General features: G+C 40.3%; 7 protein-coding genes across 9 annotated transcripts; 5 read left to right on the plus strand and 2 right to left on the minus strand.

The window, feature by feature from the left end:
- Positions 1–863: 863 nt before the first annotated feature.
- Positions 864–8,640, plus strand: LOC105387816 (leucine-rich repeat-containing protein 49). Its single transcript, XM_048627904.1, has 11 exons — positions 864–1,193; positions 3,213–3,466; positions 3,875–4,009; positions 4,257–4,466; positions 4,566–4,844; positions 4,990–5,143; positions 5,276–6,359; positions 6,460–6,634; positions 6,723–6,921; positions 7,161–7,385; positions 7,693–8,640. The coding sequence occupies exons 1-11, from the start codon at positions 864–866 to the stop codon at positions 7,894–7,896; spliced, it is 3,249 nt and encodes a 1,082-aa protein (XP_048483861.1). The 3' UTR covers positions 7,897–8,640.
- Positions 8,641–9,669: 1,029 nt separating this feature from the next.
- Positions 9,670–10,494, plus strand: LOC105392282 (SNAPIN protein homolog). The gene is made up of 3 exons (XM_011563884.3): positions 9,670–9,989; positions 10,072–10,237; positions 10,354–10,494. The coding sequence occupies exons 1-3, from the start codon at positions 9,841–9,843 to the stop codon at positions 10,483–10,485; spliced, it is 447 nt and encodes a 148-aa protein (XP_011562186.1). The 5' UTR covers positions 9,670–9,840; the 3' UTR covers positions 10,486–10,494.
- LOC105387804 (methyltransferase N6AMT1) lies at positions 10,490–11,378 on the plus strand. Its single transcript, XM_011558587.3, has 2 exons — positions 10,490–11,123; positions 11,172–11,378. The coding sequence occupies exon 1, from the start codon at positions 10,490–10,492 to the stop codon at positions 11,108–11,110; it is 621 nt and encodes a 206-aa protein (XP_011556889.3). The 3' UTR covers positions 11,111–11,123; positions 11,172–11,378.
- Positions 11,379–11,387: 9 nt separating this feature from the next.
- On the minus strand, positions 11,388–12,418 carry LOC105387805 (glutathione S-transferase 1). The gene is given in 3 exon segments (NM_001305482.1): positions 11,388–11,522; positions 11,739–11,906; positions 12,074–12,418. Coding segments are annotated over 3 exon segments (648 nt in total).
- A 307-nt stretch (positions 12,419–12,725) lies between these two features.
- On the plus strand, positions 12,726–14,695 carry LOC105387815 (zinc finger protein 664). 3 transcript variants are annotated; one of them, XM_048628048.1, is made up of 5 exons: positions 12,726–12,927; positions 13,007–13,383; positions 13,452–13,584; positions 13,753–13,910; positions 14,410–14,695. In XM_048628048.1, exons 1-5 carry the CDS (start codon positions 12,814–12,816, stop codon positions 14,645–14,647), a joined length of 1,020 nt encoding a protein of 339 aa, XP_048484005.1. In that variant the 5' UTR covers positions 12,726–12,813; the 3' UTR covers positions 14,648–14,695. The 3 variants fall into 3 exon arrangements, with proteins under 3 accessions (XP_048484005.1, XP_011556899.3, XP_037962239.2); XM_011558597.3 differs by having other exon boundaries at positions 13,467–13,584; XM_038106311.2 differs by having other exon boundaries at positions 13,033–13,383.
- Positions 14,696–16,083: 1,388 nt separating this feature from the next.
- Positions 16,084–18,615, plus strand: LOC105392284 (cyclin-dependent kinases regulatory subunit). Its single transcript, XM_011563887.3, has 3 exons — positions 16,084–16,374; positions 16,518–16,645; positions 17,200–18,615. Exons 1-3 carry the CDS (start codon positions 16,319–16,321, stop codon positions 17,256–17,258), a joined length of 243 nt encoding a protein of 80 aa, XP_011562189.1. The 5' UTR covers positions 16,084–16,318; the 3' UTR covers positions 17,259–18,615.
- A 109-nt stretch (positions 18,616–18,724) lies between these two features.
- On the minus strand, positions 18,725–19,914 carry LOC125489987. Its single transcript, XM_048627878.1, has one exon. The coding sequence runs from the start codon at positions 19,716–19,718 to the stop codon at positions 18,738–18,740; it is 981 nt and encodes a 326-aa protein (XP_048483835.1). The 5' UTR covers positions 19,719–19,914; the 3' UTR covers positions 18,725–18,737.
- Positions 19,915–20,974: the final 1,060 nt, after the last annotated feature.

Below are 20,974 nucleotides of genomic sequence, written 5' to 3' on the forward strand. Positions count from 1 at the left end.
CACATTATAACCGATTACTTATGTTTATGTGGGTAAATAAAATATTTATAAACAGGGGGTGTTTACATATAGATATATTTTAGATTTAGTTTAAAATTGAACATTAAAACTACGCTTTGTTGCGGTACTATTAACATTATTAGCTCTAGGATGAATAGGTTTGGATGGATAAGAACGTCTATTACTTGAGTCCTTGCCTGAAGAATATTTGGCTAAGAATTCTGTTAGCAATCTAATTATATTTTGAGCGTCTATTTTCGGATCACCAACCAAACTTTCGTTTATATTGTCGATTTTATCGCTTTCTTTAATTATATCATTTTCGTCAATTTTATCTTTGTAACCGGCTTTTGACTGTCTAGCACCATTCGGTTTAGTTGGAGTTGTATTTCCGTGTTCCGAGATTTCATTGTCATCGTATAAATCATCGTATCCAATGACCATCGGTGGTAGCACTACCAGGCCTACGTCTCGGTGGTCACATGAGCTGAGCTGAAATGGTATAAGTATTATTGAATTTACAAAGATGTGTGGTAAGTTTTATTAGTAGCCACACGCTTTGTACTTTGTCATACCTACTCCCAATGTCGACTGAATGGGTGGTTTGTTCGTTTGACAAGGCATAAAAATGGGTAGCTTCGAATTCAATGAAGAATTCTACATTCCTACATAATAAGAATAACAATATTTCTTTATTTATAAGGTAAAAATTCTTTATAATTTTGTACTAAGGATGTACGATGTGCGACTATATCCTATCTGGGTATTTCTTAACTATCAGCATCACTATCAGAGATCATTATTACCGAAAATTTAACAAAATAATATTAAACATGTAGGTAGGTAAGTAGGTAGGTAGTAGGATGCGCGTAAAGGTGGACGGTGACCTGACTGATGACGCTTTTTCCGTGGTAACCGGGCTCAAGCAGGGAGACGCCCTGTCACCCACGCTGTTCAATCTGGTGTTGGAGTATGTCATCCTAAAAGTGTTAACACATGATGGCGGAGTACAACTGGATGGACAGCACAAGGTGATCGGGTACCCCGACGTCTTAGCTCTGTTGGGGGAGAGTGAACGCGAGGTCCAAGAAGCTACCAAAATACTCGAAGAGGAAGCTCACAGGGTCGGGATGAGAATCAGCACAGAAAAGACCGAATACCTCCACATGACACGACACCGAGGCAACCATGAGGTACGAAAAAACCTGCAAGTGGGAGAGACAGCCTATAAGGGAGTGGCCAAATTCAAATACTTAGGTTGTACGATCACTGACACAAACACAAGGGAGCAGGAGATCGACATCCGAGTACAAAACGCCCTCCGATGCAGCGCTGCTCTTCATAAAGTGCTAATGTCAAAGCTTCTCAGCAGGAAAACCAAGATCCGAATTTGTAAAACCGTTATCCGGCCGATCTTGATGTATGGCTCTGAGGCTTGGACACTCACGCTCAAGGAAGAGAATAAACTTCTGGTTGCGGAAAGAAAGGTGATGAGGAAAATGCTCGGACCAACTAGGAGGGAAGATGGTAGCTGGAGAGTACGGAAGAACCAGGAAATCGAAGACCTGATTTCCGATCCAAACATCATTGGTCAAATTAAATCCCAGCGACTCCGTTGGCTTGGTCATCTGCAAAGGATGGGGGAGGATCGCGCTGCCAAGAGGGCCTACCTTGGAGTACCAAGCGGTCGTAGGCCAGTTGGCCGTCCCAAATATCGCTGGAGCGATGAAGTCGGCAAGGACCTGCGCCAACTACAGGCAGGCGACTGGAGAGAGACTGCGCAGGATAGAGACCAGTGGCGACTTCTTGTGTCTGAGGCCAAGATCCACTTCGGGTCGCTGAGCCAGCGGAGTAAGTAAGTAAGTAAGGTAGGCAAGTGTTGTGTTGGAATCCAACATTATGGAATTCCTACTTTTTGTGAATTCAACATTCTGATATTTCAACATTATGAGCCTGAGGGAATAAAAGTTAGTCTCTTAACTTACCTACATACCTTAGTTATGCTGAACGTAGTCAAAATTATAAATTCAATAATAAACATGCGCATTTTACACTTTGTTTTAAAAATGTCAGCTAAGTTCGAAATTTTAGTATACCACTACGGTACCTAGGTAAGGACTTTACTAACGGTGTCGTAGCATTAAAAATGTTACGACATCGTAAAGTTGTAACAACTTTGTTAGTACTTACCTAACTACTTAAGTACATATATTTTGTTACTTGAATAAAACTACCTTAGTATTGATCATATCTTTAATTGGTACATGTTATAGATAACCTACCTCTCTAACCTTTTTTTTGTAAATGTATTATAACATGTACTTACTGTTGATGTGCCTTATATAAATAAATAAATAAATTACCTCCTAGTTTTAGAAGCCAGTTTCGCTTATTATTAGTTTACTTGTAGGTACATAAAATATACAGAGTGGCATTTTATGAGTGACTGTTCCGTTGGCAAGTGAATAATTAATAGGTACATATAGGTACCTATGGGATTGTGCCACTTTCATTAGGACCAACTCGGAAATCGCGAAAAAAGGCAGCGTTTCACTGTGAAGTTTAATAGTTAAGGCCAGAATCTAGCTATGAGAGTTATGAGACACTGTATTTCATGGAAGGTCACTGATACATTTTACCTGATACAAAGAAGGTTCTTGTATAGAGCATTGTCATAGTGAATTCTAGGTAAAGGGTGCGTTGATCGGAACGATTTTATTGAAGTAATCGTTCCTAAGCAACGGTCGTATTTGCTCACATAAACTGGACCAAAACTGCCTGTTCACGAATTTAGTTTTATATTTACTGCTCAAAAAATACTTTTAGGTGCCAAATTATTACCTACCCATTATATTCGTTGTTTCGGAAAAGTAGAAGGAAAACTACTATGTATAATCGGGGAAATGTAAGTAAAACTGTCACATACAAATCACCATCGTCATAAGTCGCAAAGACAACGTAAATTAGTAGAGTGCCTACCTTTAGGTTAGCTTCATTAGGTAGTTTTGTAAATTTATGATAACGATGCGATGATTAGTTTGATTAGTAGTCAATCAACTTTTGTTGTATACCTACTGTACCTACCTCGTAAAATTCAAGTTTCTCCGCCTACCAAGTAGAGTAGGAATTAGTAAATATAGGTACGTAGGTACATATAATAGACACTCATACAAAACATACACTTACATACGTTCAATTTGGAATCGACTTAGGTAAGGAAGCTGGCATTCCGAACTAGAGGCCGCTCAGCGCAGTCCCTCGATGCGGGTGGTCCACGGGGGGACCTAGTCGGTCCACGGGGGGACCTAGTCGGTCCACGGGTGGACCTGGCCGGTCCGCGGGTGGACCCCGGCGGTCCCCGCACGGACCCTGGTGGCGGCGGCGACGGACGCTTGTTCCTGCAGATCAGACCAGCTTTGGCCGACCCTAGGGCGCTGGCTCACCGCTCACATACAACTCTATTGGGGTAAGTGTAGCTACCTAGATGATGTGATGATTGGTACTAATCTCGATTCCGAGATGTCCTATGGACGATTTGGACAAAGGATGTTGGTAGATAAGGATAAATTTCTGGAGATTTGGTTGTGGTTTCACTAATCATTGAAAAACCAGTGAAGCTAACTACTAGGTAGGTACATGGCCTATCCTACACCTATTATTCTGTACCCAAAGTTAAAATACTATATACTTAATACAAACTTTTATGAATAAGACCTGCGTCGTCAATGAACATGGAGGGGCCTGCTTTGACTGTAATAGTGGCGCTAAACTGAACTGAAAATTGATTTTGTTTTCTAAATTATTGTAACTAAGTAGATAAACACTATAAATCTTGGCAATAAATTCAAGTTATCACTATGGTGCTTATCAACAGAACTGAATTTGCTAACAAAGAAGATGGTAAAGGAGAGGAAAGTGTGAACTTAGAAGCTGTAGGAGAAGGAAAAGTACAACTGGCACGGACTCCTCAGGAGAAAGATCGTTTACCAGACCGAATCAGCTTGGACAGGTAACCAGTTAATTATTGAATTCTATAATAATATTTTATGATTGCACCAGAAGTAATAAAACTAACAAATCTGTAACTGTAGTTACTTGCTATAGATATTAAGTTATTTCATCATAAATCATCGATTTGTAAGAAGTAAGAGCGATACTGCAAAATGGAAGGTGGAAGATTTCGCCTACTTAGATATAACATAATTTGGTCTTATTTATACTTACCTGCCAATAAACAATTTCCACGTAAATTTCAGGAGAGGCTTGTCATCAATACCGCACATTGTAGGGGAACCAGGATTAAGGCTGTTGTCCCTTCAGCATAATCTGATCAACAGTCTGACAGGGCTGGCCCCACTAGACTTGGGGAAACTGGTGTTCCTCGACGTATATGACAATCAAATTGATAAAATCACATCCCTGGAAAGACTGTTCAGTCTGAGGGTTCTTCTTATGGGAAAAAATAGGTCAGTACCTACTTTGATTATGTAATACGGTATGTAGATCCAACAAATATTAGTAAAATCTTCAGTCATAATCATAAGAGATTTCATTCGTTGTTCCAGAATCAGGAGGATAGAAGGTCTCACCAACTTGATAAAGCTAGAAGTACTGGATCTCCATGGCAACAGGATAACAAAAGTTGGAAATTTATCCAACTTGGCCGATTTAAAAGTACTTAACTTGGCTGGGAATCAAATCAAATCGATAGGGCCCTCTGATCTACAAGGTCTTATATCCTTGAGGGAGCTCAACCTCAAGAGGAATCGTATGCGGAAGTTGCTGGGGTTTCAACATACACCTAAGTTGCAGAAGCTGTATCTAGGAAACAATGATTTGCAAAGGTAATTTCAGCAGAGTGAATGATCTCATCAAGTAACTTTTTTAAAGACTTCATCTTCAGTAAAACACAATCTTCACATGTTTTTTAAACAAATTCGGTAACTGAAATCGCTATATTTGTAAAGAGCACTTCTCTTTATCTTTCAGTGTAGAGGACATGTCGAGTCTGGCGGAAGCGACAAGTCTGATCGAAGTGTCGCTAGACGGGAATCCGGTGGCGCTGGGGGGCGACTGCACGCCATTCCTTGTGTCATACCTGCCCAACCTGCTGACCTTGACCAACATGCATGTCACGGAACAAGTGCGTATCGTCTTTGAACTATTCTTAGTTAGCTACTTTTTACTTATTTAATGATTTGCATTGCTTTGCATTCCACCCTGTTCACAACCTATTAGTTAAATCTTATAATTCCAACATGATACTTGCTGATAGGTTCGTCGAGCTGCTATGGCCTGGCGAGCGAACAAGGAGGCAGCACATGCGGCATACTGTGCCCTCGGAGGTACGGCCCAGCAGGCCGCCCGGCGCGACCAGATCATCCACAACGCACGCACTAACTGGGAACTCCTGAGGTCAGAGAACAAATGCTTTGCCGCCCCCGCCAGTGAAACCAAGAACGTTGACCTAGACAAGGATTTCGCGATCGAAGCAGCTGCAACTATCGGGGCAACAGGAAATTCACAAAACTTAGAGCTAGCTGCTCTACCTGACGTTGTGATTTCATTACAACATGGCGATATAACGGAAGATTCTGATGGAAGAAATAATAATAGTGATGCAAAGACTTCTTATTCCGAACCAATCACAAAGTCACCAATGCGGAAACTGCAAAGAAGCAACACGGCGAAGAAACCTTCAGAAAGACGTGTCAACTTTTCAGAACGCAGCGCGTCTCAAGATACTGACGCATCAACTTCTACAAGTAGTGAATTAAAACTCCCTCCAATATTGATACCTATAATTTCATCGCTAGAAAACGTCAAGCTATCTGATGGTAGTGAACCAGTTCTCAAAAGATGGGAAAGTATCTCAAGCGTGGAGCCAATAGTCGATTCTTCCTTTAGCTCATTGCCAACTACATCCAGTGACAGTGAAGATGACGGAACCAAGCGACAACTTCGACGAGTCCCTACAACCCTGAGAAAACGGACCAATTTCGGCTCCATGCGATCCAAATCGGTGTGTGATCCTGAGAGCCGTAGATCCAAAACTAAAAACTTCGACACCAGTGAAAATGCTAGTAACATATCCAGCAGCACCAATGTAGGATCAGTGGCGAATTCTTCAACGTCTGGAAGTGACCAGAACAGTAAAATACTGAGAAGGGAGGGTTCCCTCAATAGTCGAACAAGCAACAGAAATATTAGAAGTGCCACAATATCTCGTAGACACGAGAGGTCAGCATCGGTCAGCCGAGCGTCTACAGCTCGAGTCAAGTCAGGAAAAAGTCTCGCCAACTTGAAATCTTCAGAACCTGTGCCAAAACCTGTGCCGGTTTCTAAGGATAGAGAACAGGGTAAGGTTTATTTTGCCTTCACTCATAAATAATACCTAATTAATAGAAGGCCTAGAATTATATGTGAGTAAAAAGTGTACAACTTACCTAAATGTTACAGGTGTAGACTACTTGGTGGAGGTATGCGACGGAGTGGTAAGCGCCTGGGGGGCTGGAGCCGTCCGTCGTTTCGCTCGCGAGTGGGAGTGGGAGAAGGCGCGAACTGTCACTAAAGCAGCGTTCCACTATGTCCACTTCAACGCTGTCGCTCAATCGCTACCCGAACTCAAGAACAAGTAAGTCTATACATTGCTGGTACTTACCTAGTGGGTAGGTAAGTATATTATATCCCCTGGACCCTTATAAATCTTGTTTTCGTTCCAGATTCCCGAACGTCACGCACATTTCGGTGCGCGCTACCGGTCTGCAGTGGTTGGGTCAACTGCATGCACTGTCAGAACTCCGTGGCCTTACGGGTCTGTCCATTATGCCGGAGGGCAACCCGATACACGGGAAGATATGGAGAGAGTACGCCGTGTACAGGCTCGCTCACTGGGGCCTGAAAGAGATCAATGATGAACCGGTAAGTGGCAATTAAATTATTCCAAGTAACATTAACCCGCTAGACGCCCAGATATAAGTAATACGACATTGTATTCGACCAGACTAACTAAGTATGAAGGTAGCTACAGTTAATAGGTCACTTAAGCAGGCTCAGTTCATGCCCCTTCCGACCAGTAAGCACCAGAACCTACCTTCGACATACGTCGTCGTTTATCAACGGCAGTATGCATACCTCTAAAACGCACCAAAAACCCCCAGGTAACCGACGAAGAGATCAGGTCAGCCAACGAGACATACAGCGGTCTCAGTGACATGGTGCTCCGCGCCATCCCCGACGCCCCACTCCAGCCGCTGCTGACGAGGCTCGGGCGCAGCGGCGGCGGCGCCACTAGCGCTAAGGACTGGCTGCGGGCGGCTGATCCAGCCTTGAGAGATGTCATAGCTAAGGAAGCCTTGCAGTACAAGAAGGGGCATGTTTCGCAGGTGAGTTGGTGCTCTTTGTCACTAAAAAATCTCGTGTTGCCTTGGACGAGTTGGTGAGAAGAGAAGGTCCTTCGACGAACCCTCAGTTTGTTAGCCACGCTAATGCTACAGAGAACGGCGGCAGCTTACTATTACCCTATCATTATCCCTGGATGTGAGCTGCTGGTACCTAAAATCATCAAGGAACAGCAAATTTGACGGCTACGGCTAACGGCTCAGCTGTTATCCCTCAACAAAGCAGGGCTAACACTACTTAATTCATTTGTAGAATCTATACCTAACCTGCACCTTGTACATCCATAACCAGGAGGACATGAGTTGGCGCGTGCGCGGGCGCTCCCAGCTCACCCATGCCATCGAGTTGGCATGCGGCGCGGCGCAGCGTCTGCGGGCACTGGAGCTGGAGTGGCCGGCTTTACTGGTGCAGCTGATAGAAGACGCACTGAGAGACTTCGCACACATGGAGACGCATGTTAAGGACCAGATGAGGATGCTCATGGATACTTTGTGAAGAATGGGGGAATAAATGGTGCTTGGTGAGGCGCGGATGGGATGTGTCAAAATCAGGATACGCCATTGGTCCGCACTAAGCCTGGAGCGATTGGTCGATTGCGGCAAGAGCACGCTCCGAATCCACTCTCATCTATTTTGAATGCGTGTTGCAATTATGCTAGAGGATTCCTTGTGGATGGGCTGGTTATTTGGTTGGATGCCTAACAAGTTAATTTAAGCTTATTTATGTAGTTAGTACTAAAGTAGGTAGGTACTACATACTTATCTCTATTGCAGACTGTACGTTTAGATTCGTATTGTACCTATTGTAGCTCAAATGCACTGAGTATACTTATACTTATAATAATATATATAGATAATATGGTAATAATAAATCAATGACTGATACAGGTACAGCATTGCTCAAATCATAAGAATTTAACTTTTATAGATTTTGGTGTAATAAAATGAAACAAGTTTTATTAGGTTCGGTAGGTACTTATAGTCACCATTACTACCATAGACAAATCATTTTTTTGTCATTTCTAGCTCTCCTATATGGTAATGTAGGTAGTAGGTAAATAGGTAAGCAACATTGTAGAAATAATCTATCATAGATAGTTCATAGCCGGTATGTAATAAGTAGATAATAGTAGTAGTATTGTTTGAAGAGTTATTTCTCATGCCTATTAGTCATCTTGCAGATAGACTTACGGCCAGTTTTTTGATCCCTAGTTAACTCAACCATTGGTCAAAAATGGCTACCATTAGGCCCGAGTCTCCTATTTACGCCGCAGGTCGCGTCCAGCGTCACGACGTAGGCCGCGTCACGATGCTCACTATAGAAATGTACTGATGCGGTCTCCCTCACACGCCGACGTTGGCGCGTAGACCTAGTGAGCATCGTGACGCGGCCTACGGAGTGACGCTGGGCGCGACATACGTCGTAAATAGGAGACCCGGGCCTTAGTTAAAAACCAACGAAATTCGTATGCAGATGTCATGCTTGACGCGTGATTTGACCAATGGTTAAAGTTGACCACGGATCAAAAAACTGGGCCTTATTTATAAATGGAAACTCTGTGCAATAAAGATTACAATTTACAACTTATTGGCCTCTCATTTACTAGGCCTAGGTCTCCTATTTACGCCGTAGGTCGAGTCCAGCGTCACGCCGTAGGCCGCGTCACGATGCTCACTATAGAAATGTACTGATGCGGTCTCCCTCACACGCCGACGTTGGCGCGTAGACGCCGTAGGTAGGCCGTAGGACGTTGATCGAAACGTTTACGCCAAAGTCGGCGCCGCATATAGCATAAAATAGGAGACCCAGGCCTTACCTCCTTTCTCAGGATTGAAACAAGCATCTCTGACGCGGGAAAAGGCACCCGACTCAGCTAACTTAACTAAATAGATTATTTACTTCTATCCAGAAAACGTACCCCTGCACCTTAGTTAGGCCCGGGTCTCCTATTTACGCCGTAGATCGCGTCCAGCGTCACGCAGTAAGCCGCGTCACGATGCTCACTACATCTACGCGCCAAACGTCGGCGTGTGAGGGAGACCGCATCAGTACATTTCTATAGTGAGCATCGTGACGCGGCCTACGGCGTGACGCTGGACGCGACCTGCGGCGTAAATAGGAGACCCAGGCCTCCTCTATCTTTCAGCCTTTCAGGTTAAAAATAACATTGGTGTAAAAATATAATTTCCGCCTTTCTTCCGAAGTTCCTCGTTCAAGATTTTGGCCTGTGCATTATTTTGACCACAGATTAACTTGTGTCAATTTACACTATGACAGATGACAGTTCTGGTTTTAAGTAAATTTTGCTTCGTTGTGCATGCTAAAATTAATTTTATCTCCAGAAATACTCGCAGTATTTAGTAATAGAGTAGTGGAAGATACTCCTGCTTTTTTGGTATCTGATCTCAATATGGCCAGTTAATTGATAGCCAGTTCGCCATGGACGACACTGCGAGTACAACAACATCGGTGGAAGATAATACTGGCAATTTGTTGGACAACCCCACCAGGGATACCCTGGCTGAGGGTCTACTGGGCTTGCTCAAGCCCACTGTCGATCAACTCGACGAGAGAGTTCGAGCTACTAGGTATCCTATACTCAGATAAATATTTTTCTAGGTTAACTTGCAAAGATATTTTGGATAACCTAAATGTAATGTTTGCTTACAGAATATCGCAATTAGAATTAAAACAACAGATAGAATCCCTAAACGAGGAGCTTCTAAAGGTCCGGGAGGCGTTGAACAATCACCCCGACCTTGACCCTTATGTGAAAAAGCTGATAGCCTGCAAGCACAAAGTTACTGTTGTCCTCAATGTACTGCAAGCTTCACAGGTGAGATTAAACATTATCTACTGTTCATTAATAGCAAACAGTACATACTTACTAGTAATACATTTAAAAATAAATACAAATTATGCTTAACTTTACCTGTTTTTGTTACATTTCAGGATAGACTGAATGAGATAAGACGGATGGTTGGTGCTGACAAGGGTGTCCAAAAAGCTGTGCTACCTGAGACCCCTCCAGAGCCAGAACAGAGCACAAGCGGGGTAGTGTCTGACCAGGGGAGCATCAACTGACACCATGGAGACTCCATATCAGAACCACATTGACAGCAAAGACTTTGACCATGTGTATGAACCAGCAGAGGACAGCTTCCTACTCATTGACGCTTTGGAAAAAGACCTTGAGTATTTGTCATCTAAGAAGCCAATATTCTGTCTGGAAGTGGGATCAGGGAGCGGGGTAGTCATCACTGCCTTAGGGATGGCACTCCCACAAACCATCTGCTTCAGCACTGATATAAATTTCAAAGCTTGTATAATGTCAAAGTCAACAGCTAGCCACAACAAAGTAGCCCTAGAATGTGTGAACATGGACTTGACTAGCTGTTTTCTGGATAACAAGTTTGACATTATTATTTTTAACCCACCATATGTGGTGACGGAAAGTTCTGAATGTGGTGGCACAGACATTACAGCCAGCTGGGCCGGTGGTGTGAAGGGCAGAGAGGTCACAGATAAACTACTGAATATGATACCAAAGCAACTAGCAGAAGGGGGTGTGTTCTACCTTCTGCTGATAAAAGAGAACATTCCAGAAGAAGTGGCAGACATTATGCTGAAGCATGGATTTCAGTCAGAAACTGTGATCAAAAGACAAGTGAGAAATGAACATCAACTAGTGATGAAGTTTTATAGATAAGAATTCCTCCTAAGGGCATCCCTCTAAACAAAACTGTAAATAATTGCTCTATCAACAACACAACTGTTTTGTACATCCTACCCTGTTAAGTCCCTTTGCAGCAATTTTTTAAACAATAATGAAACTGGTTGCATTATTTAAGACTAGCTGCAAGTGTGGTGCTTATAACAAAAATTCAATAGTGTATTGTGAAATACAGTAATATGTTAAATAAGTTACAAAGTTTATTGTATAAGTATAAAATTATATTATGCACTATTTATAATTATTATCAGTTTCATTGAAGATTCTTCTTTACGGCTTCTCCAAAGAGTTTGGCACCCTCTTGGTTCTCTTCAAAGCCAGGTAATATGGCACAGTCTTTCACCCACCGCTGGATATTGGGGAAACTTGAAATATCCCAGCCAACTGCCTGAAACATCAAGAATCTCATTAAGTAAATCAAGTATATACCTTAATACTGCATAGTAGTTACTTAAAAAGGTCTATGATTTGTTATAATATCTGAGATTGTGAGGAATGGATTGTACCTACATAGATATTATTACATTTAAAATTTATTAAGTTGTATGCTATAAATATAATGATGGTCTTCAGAACTATCATTGATATAGTTCTGTGGTCTTACCAGTATGCTAGACAAGGAAGCATAGATGGAGGTGTCGGCAATAGTGTAGTTATCCCCGGCCACCCATTTGCTACCAGTAAGGAACTGTTCCAAGAATGCTAGAGTGGCATTCAAGTCGTCTTTCAATGATGGCACTATCTCTTTAACACCGAGAAATAGAATCGGGAACTGGAAATAAAAATATAAGAATTGAGAATCATTTGATAACAATTGACTACCACATAGTACGGTCAGGTGCAACGAAACCTGACCCCCTCTCATACTAACAATGCTTCTGAGGGGGGTCAGGTTTATCTGCACCTTACTGTACCTGTACCGGTAGGTATGCTACTTACACAAATGGCTCTGATCTTAACATATAAAGAAGAGCTATCGAAGTACAACCGCTGGTTGACTAGCGCGCGCCTCTGGAGATCCCGAGGGTACAACTGGTCATCTTTCCCATATTTATCAGCCAAGTAGCAGGCGATAGCGCGGCTCTCCCACAGCACAAACCCGTTATCGTCCAACGTAGGCACGCAATGCTGTGGGTTTATCTCAGAAATACGGCCCTTTAGTTGCTCCTTTTTGAATAGATCCACTTGCTCTACTTCTATCGGTACACCGAGAGCTCTCGCGGCTAAAAGTGCTCCTCTTGAAGGACCACTCACGCCGAAGTGATAAAGTTTTATGCCTGACATTGCAAATTTCTTCTAGAAATTTAGTAAACTCTATCCACTGAAATCGACAAGAAATTAAACTTATTTCGGCGGCCTTTCACTTTTTGATTTGATAACAAGTTAACAAGTATCAAGGTCAACAGGTTCAACAACATTGAAGTTGAAGATAGGGTGAATCTCAGAATAAACATTAGATGCGTTCGTAATGGCGCACTTGCCCAGACACTTGATCCGTGTTATTCAGCCTTACAACATGATTTATAAGCTGGCAACATTAATTAAATGTCAAAATACAAAACTATTTTTTGTTTTTGGTTCTGTTTACAAAACGAAAGTTTGGTCCACACCCAGTAAATTTACAATAAATTAAATAAAAAGGATTTTACCCATATTGAATTCTTTGAAACATTAACAATATGAATTCAGATTTGTGTAGAGTTTGCCTGCGAGCAGGATCACTAAGGAGCATATTTGCAAAATTAAATTCTGATACGATATCGACAAAAATTATGGCTATTGCTAATGTTCAAGTGAGTCTTCATTAATTACCGCTGTACTATTACCTATAGTATTTTATCGTTATGAATTTTAAAATACTTCACCTTTCAGATCCACATAAACGATGGTTTGCCAAGCTGTATTTGTTCAATTTGTTTGAAAAACCTGAGAACCTGTCACAAGTTTATAGATGTTTGCGAAGACTCTGACTTGAAACTCAGGAATTTATTACATGGTGCCGATGATGAAGATACATGCTCACAAACAATAAAATCAGAAGACAATACTAATAATCCCTCAGATTATGAGCCACCTATCATGGAAATAACTGTGCCCCCTATCAAAAATAACACTGATGCAGATGGGCAAAATACTCAAAATGGAATTCAAAAAATGGAGAATGTAGAAAAGACCAACAATAGTCTTAAAATTAAACACAAATCCCGTAAAGTACAATGTCCCACCTGTGGTAGAGTTATGTCTTCTATGTATGTGTCTGAAATTTTACATACAGTTATTACTTAACTTATAATGTTCAGAATTTAATAATAAGCAGACTTTCTTTTTTTAGGTTCCGTTTGAAGACACATCTAAGGACCCACACAGGAGAGAAGCCATTTTCTTGTCCTCATTGTTCCAAATCATTTTCTTTACAACAAAACCTTAAAGTACACATAAGAGTGCACACTGTAAGTATCTTCAGCTGCACAATTATTTATTTAATTAAACGCTTTATTGGATACATAACAAAAATACAAATTATTTTTCAATAAATGTTCTAAAGCTATACTTAAAGCTGAATTCACAGCCATAAATTGTGCCCATTGCTAACATACATATTTTTTTGTATATTTCAGGGTGAAAAGCCGCTAACATGTTCTGTGTGTGGTGAGTCATTTGCCCATACTGCCGGTCTGGTGACCCACAGACGGAAGCACTCTGGTCAGACCCCATACCACTGCAGCCTGTGCCCCCGGAGCTTCAGGACCCCAGGCCATCTTCAGTATCATACAAGGTTGTTAAATACATGGAATAGAATAGTGCACACTTTTTTAAAATTGCAGTGACAATCACAAAAGTTATAAAAGGGTTTGGCACCGCAGGGAAAAGATTGTCTAGGACCCTAGAACTTATTATTGCCAAGTCTAGATCCAAGGCGGCAACAACAAGTTTGGGTGAACTTAGTTTCTCTACGAAGAGAGATCATCATGAGCTCCCTAATATCAGAAAGGCGACTTTTGTTACACAGTACAAGCAACAGCTAGAGCTTGGCCAGCGAAAGATGTCCAAAGAAATGGCAGAAAATTTAAAAATCTACCTGTGTCGCCACAAGGTCGCCACATTGACTATACACAGACTTGATACTTTTATGTTTTTTTTACTATAAAGTCAGCCCTCGTGGTTTATATGACATAAAAGTATCAAGTCAATATGGCCACAAGTAGATTTTTAAATTTGCCGCCGTTTTCCTTGGACATCTTTGGAGATCTATTTCAACAAGTTGGTGCTTACAGGTCCCACACTGGCGAAAAAAAGTTCGAGTGCGAGACTTGCGACCGAGCCTTCATAATGAAGAGTGACTTGAAGCAACACCAGCGCGTCCACAGTGGCGACAAGCCCCACGTCTGCTGCACGTGCGGGCTGCGGCTCGCCCGCGCCTCGCATCTCAAGCGGCACATGGCAACACACGGGCATGGGAAGAAAGAGGATTCGGCTGATGTTGGGAAAGAAAAACTAAATGTTTGCAGTTGATGTCTAGCTTTGTAATTGAATAAATATTTTGATTATTTCAATAAAATAAATACCGGTCTTATTCATAAAAAGTTACGGGAGACCTATAGGCCTGCTATAAGCAAATGTCAAAAAAACTTTATTCATAAACGATCAATAGCGCTAAAGAACTCTCCAACTGATTCGTAAAACCTTGATATGCTAAAGTTGGCTGGAACCTACTATACACCTTCCGTAAACCTCCTATTGTACAAAAACATGGCGGCCGGTCAACAGCTGTTCTGCTTTATTGACGATTTGACATTTGTTGTGAGTTAATATTTGCTGAAAATAAGTTGCCATGGTAACGTAAAAATTTAATATTTTTTTTGTGGGTTTTGGCTTGGCCACTGCGCCTTTAAGCCAACGTAAACTTTTTTAAGTGCCGCGCCGTGGCTAACATAGATAATAGAGATTGATAAATGAATGAAAGTTTTCGCTATTTTTGTTTATGGTTTCGTCAGACCGGCAACTTAATAGGGTAAATGTCAAAATGTTTGGTCTGTGAAATCTATTAGCATCACTATAGTTATTGAAGGTTTACGGAACGATTATGAATAGAGATTTTTATGAAACATCAAATAGGCTTAAAGTGTTCCGTAGCTATTGAGCTCAGTAAACCTACTTTAAGGTTTTTTTATGAATAAGACCGTTTTAGGTACCTGAAACAACTACCTAACAACTACCACCTGAAGCGAGTCAAGCGAGTAGGTACGAGAAGTGGCGTAATGGCAAATTGACAAATTTAATGAAATCTTTAAAATGCCAATTTTTCCATTGTCGGTTATCTAACCGACAGTGATTGATTTATAAATTAAACGTCATCTCCATATAATAAAATTCATGACAGATGTGTCAAAAATGACCACTACTGCCTGATTATGCTCTAACCGAGAATGGAGAAATTGGCACAAGCTTTTCCCTGTATAAAGGCTAAACGAAAATCGTGACATTCGTGACACTTTTCCGTACCTTGATGAATAATTAATTACAATCTAGTGTAGTAATAGTAATCAGTAACTTTGTAGGTCAGAGTGGAAATCTACACTTGGAGCCCTATGTCCCTGATAAGGGATCTCCGGACCTGATGATGATGATGAACTTTGTAAGTAGGTAGTCTAGTCGTAATAGTACGTGTGTGTGCCTTGGACTAAGTGTTCTTTTCTCTATGACTATTATTGTAATTTATTCCTACAAAAAGTCGGTCACTGATGGTTGGTTGGTCGTGTCGTGTGTAGGCACCCGCTAGATTTTTTCAAAAAACGGTGAGTCTGAATTTAATAAAAATGTCTAGTGATTAGGCCAGTGATTCACTGACTGTACAAGTGTAGGTATTAAATAATAGAAGGTAATGTATAGCAACACTGAAGAAGTGCCACAGATTATTATGATTTTGATAATATTCTGTGTTCAGATTCGAATTTTGAAATCGTTGACCAACGTTTTCGTGAATGTCATGCTGTTGTTTGTTCTAAAGCAAATATTATTTTATTACAAATAATTGTGTATCAGCGTCTTTAAAATAAAGTGCTAATTTGATTCCTTGTAAGTGACACAGTCGCAGGAGTTTCAATTTGTTTGTGGAAAGTTAGAAGAGTTATTGTTTACTGAGTTTACGCCGGGCCAGCTGGTAACAACCTATTTCGCCGCATCATGTCTCGGGAAATCTATTATTCTGAAAAGTACTACGATGAGGAGCATGAATATAGGTAATTAACGTTATTTACTACATAACCTTTACTATTAATAGCACAAAAACATAAACACTAACTTATTATGTTAACTCCATAGCTCTGAGTTCTAGCTACAGATTCTAGAAGGTTCTAAATCGTTACTTCTTTATAAATTCCAGACATGTAGTACTGCCAAAAGAGATGGTGAAGCTCGTTCCCAAGAACCACCTGATGTCTGAACAGGAGTGGCGAGGCATCGGAGTGCAACAGAGCCAGGGCTGGGTTCACTACATGACGCATCAACCTGGTATGGCATTCAAATACTAGAACTATACCTACTATTATTAGTAATAGATAAACATAAAATAATATTGTTAATTAAAACAACAGCACACTATATGAAAATTATTGAAGTAGCATGAAATAGCAATCCAATTAAAATCTTCCAAGTTTCAAGTATACTGTTGTTCTCTTAACCTTTATTAAATATCTATTACATTTTCTCATTTTGATTGTCCTAAAAACCATGAATTATTTTAAGTAAGCTGGTATAAGAGGTAGTAATGGTAGCCTAGGTCTTAAAGTAGGTCTACAAATTTTACTACATTCATAGATTCATAATAAATAACATAAAACTGAAAAGTAATTGAAACAAGCTTGCTGTTTAGCAGGTTATAGGTTGGCATTGCTAACAAGTGTTCACTTTCAGAATATCTTAGCTGAATAGAATATAATAAATGTAATTTTATTATTATAAATCAAGAATTTCTTCTAAACAAATATTTTGTTGAACAGCATCTTTTACATTACCTACAATTATTTAACTTAAAAATAATTGTTTTTTTTTTATATTGTTTTCAGAACCCCATATCCTGTTGTTCAGAAGAAAGATCACCACTCCACCGGAGAAGAAGTGCTAATCCACAGGTTGTGCTGTACAGTTCTCTCACATTCCTGAGATTTAGTTGTAATCTAGACTATACCTACTATTAGCGTTCATACAACGATATTTTAATATAAACTAGATGGTGTGTCGGTCCTCCAATCCACACTAGGCCAGCGTGGTGGACTAGGCCTAAACCCTTCCTTCATTGGAAGGAGACCCGTGCCCCAGCAGTGGGGACGTAATGGGTTGTGATTGACTGATTGAGATGGAATGTCAGTGCAAAAGAAATGTCTCAACAAATAACACCGTGCTGCGACTACTAAGCTCTTATTTTGAATAACTTCAGTTAGAAGATTTTGTGACTATGCATTGGTACAATGGTTGTTATTTGGTTGAACATAAAATGGTTTGACAAAATGTGGACAGCTTTTTGCTTTGTATGTGACACACCATCTTGTTTGTATATCGTTAATCTAAGGGTTCATAGCAAAAATTCCCACAGTTCTCACCGGGTTCAATGGCAAATTTATAAGATAAAAAAAAATAAACATTGATGAAAAGAATAGATATCATCATAATGTCACATCAGATTGGAGACAACTATCCACTTTATTAGAAAACATAGCTTAAACATGGTTCTGGTTTTTGGTTAGGACAAACAACTATTACCCATACTTCTAGTCTATGTTTTATAATAGAGGGGTTGTTTCTAGTATACCACTAAGCACAAAATGTAATATGAGCTATAGAAATTATGTATTCTCTATTTTGTATATTCGTCAGTAAGATCTCATTATGTAGTATTGATTTTTAATGGCCAATATAATAGAACACCTCTCAATCTGAATAATAATCACTAATTACATATCTTTAAACTATCACAGTAGAATACCAGAATTAGATTTACCAGTGTTACTAAATCCTATTGTCTTCAGAGTCATTTATATCATACCTTCTAATCAAATTTTATTAAATTTATAGGCAACTAAGTGATATGATGTGATGATAATTCAATTTAAGTGCCTTTTATCACCTATTAATGATAATATTATGCTATGAACTTCTAGGTGTGGGGTTCCATTACATGTTTAATTGTAATCTGTAAGTTAATTTGATAATTGTTAGTCATTAATTTTTAAGTTTTTTAACTGCAGCATAGAATTTTCAATTAAAATTTCAGTAAATACTTTTGTTTGTGCAGTGCATGAATATTTTAAGTACCTTTGTGTGCTCTTTTAACATTATTTTGTCAGAATACTTTGTAAATATGGATGTTGGTATTGTTCAATCAGCATTTTAACTAATAATTTGTAATAGATTTTGGCCATTTGTCTGATAATGAATGATTAGATAAATGTATAAAATTCAATAAATTATTTGGTGCTATGTTATACCATGGTTTTATTTAAACTAGTTTTAGAAAGATGAAATGTGAATATAGTACAAAAGCCAACATAATATTAGGAAACAGACAAGAAAAAGTAAAACAATTATATAATAGTATGAACTTAATTTATTTACGTTTTTTCTTAGCAATAGGTGACAGGGAGGGTATTTTGGCAGTGGTTTCCGGCTGCGAGAACTCCATCGCCTCCACCTTGATATCGTCAGTGCTGACGGAATCTAACAGGTCAAGCCCAAGCTGCTCTTGCTCGAGGCTCTGGAGCATCTGGAAGCCGGGCTCTAGCGACGGGGTGAACGCCCCGTCCAGCGCCGCCGGGAAGTGCAGCTCCGGTACCTCCTCTAGCTTCAGCTGCGGAGCCAGCTCCCCAATAGCCAGGCTCTCACACTGACCCCTCAAATCCTCACATTTCCTTTTAACTTGCGCATGATACCGTACTATGCGGTTCCGGTAAAATGCTTGTAGATCACCAACATTTAATTCAGCAAATACTTTTGATACAATATCTGGATAGCCAGATGATAGGCCAGAAGCCTCTCGGTCGGCTACAGTTCTGAGTAAGTTGCACATGTTGGTCATGTAGTAGTCGAGTGAGTCGGCCACGGCTTGCAGGGCGGTGTTGGTGGCGGTGGCGAGGCCCACGTGGCCGATGGCGATGGCGGCGCACTGCCGCAGCGCGCGCTGGTGGCTCTCGGGCGTGAACGGCAGGATCACGGGGCCCTTGCCGAGAGAGAAGTCACAGAAATCTTTAGGAACAAAGTTAATAGGTGGGACTGTCTCATGTTCGAGTTTGACGACTGGCTCCGGCGGCATGGTGGGGATGCTCATGGGGTCGAGGCGGGCGCCATCGAAGATGGCGTTCTCCGTCTGCTCGAGGATCGCCGTCAGTTGGCGGGAGTACGCGTGCAGCTGTATCGTGTGGGTAATCAGGTTCGGTTGTGGAAGTTCTATTGGAGACGACTTGACTGTGATGGGAATCTCGGGGATGTTCTGCATGCCCAGTTCAATTATCGGGTTGAAGTTAACATTTTGCAATATAGTTTCGTCTCTATTTTCTTCTTCAAACTCGCCCCAAAGCTTTCTTGAAGCCATCGTTAAAAGTAACCTATATGCGTACACTGACTCGGTCGCTTTTCATTTATAATTTTAGTCTCACAATTAGTGCAGCAATTATTATGAAAGTAGGTATTATTTACTGTTACTGTTAAAAAATAAATTGATTTTCCATGATTTTTTCAAGATACAAAATGTTTGTTTTGATTTCAATTTTGTTTGACATAAAGATTAACATGAAGACGAGACGATCCATTTGACATTGACAGTCATTATGACAATAAAAAATTGCTCTGTGAAAATATCCAATACAATGGACAGTGAACTGTACAGTGAGGACTCGGGGATTACACTTATTCTTTCTATTTTTCTGATGCTAGGTAATGGGCCCACCAACGATCTAAAGCGGAAAGGTGGTTATCACACTGTCAGGCATCGCGCTGCATGTTGCGTGTCTACGCACGTATAGTGCCACAATCTTATCTGTTCCGGTGGTCAAAATGAGTACTAACGAGACGTCATTGTCAAACGTCATTTCATACTCTGTGCGTTATTTGAGTTGTCAATTTCTGCGAAGAGGCTGACGCTACGTTATTTAATTTGTTTTGTGATTTTCTGGGTGTAATAATGCCAAAAGCGCTGAAAAGTGATGCAAGAAAAGTAATACTAGATATATTGGCTTTAATGCAGGAAGAATAACGTATTCAGGCGCCTTTAATTCCGTTTGAAAAATTGGAAGAACGAGTTGCAGCGGCTACAGGTTAGTGTTGCCAAATATGACGAATAATTTTACCCATATACTCACATGTAATTTTATTAATATTTTACCGAGAGACCCGTACCCCAGCAGTGGGGACGGGATGGGTCGTGATGAAAGTATATAATCTTTATTTTTCTTTGATTACAGGTATGAGTGAAGCTGCGAACCTTAGGCAGTATACCAAGAAGAATTTCTCGCAACTGCAGTGATTTTAGACGAAATAATGATGATAAATGACATCTTCTTCTTCCACTACGAGTATCAAGGGTTGGCTGGAAGAAATGGATTTTTGGCAATCAGCCTTTGTACATTGTCTGAATTTCATTTAATTTTATGCTCTTGTTTCTTGTTACTTTAGAAAATGAAAATAATAAAGTAATAATAAATAAATAAATAAATAATAATTAAGTACTTAATAGTTTTTTTTTAGTCTATCTATCTCGTTATTCCCACGACCCACATATATTACCTATATCATTGTAAAATCTAGATTTAATGTCTTAAGTACATCAGAACATAATCGGAACTAAATTTG

This window comes from Plutella xylostella, chromosome 19 (genome assembly GCF_932276165.1).
Source record: "Plutella xylostella chromosome 19, ilPluXylo3.1, whole genome shotgun sequence".
NCBI classification, from domain to species: Eukaryota; Metazoa; Arthropoda; class Insecta; order Lepidoptera; family Plutellidae; genus Plutella; species Plutella xylostella.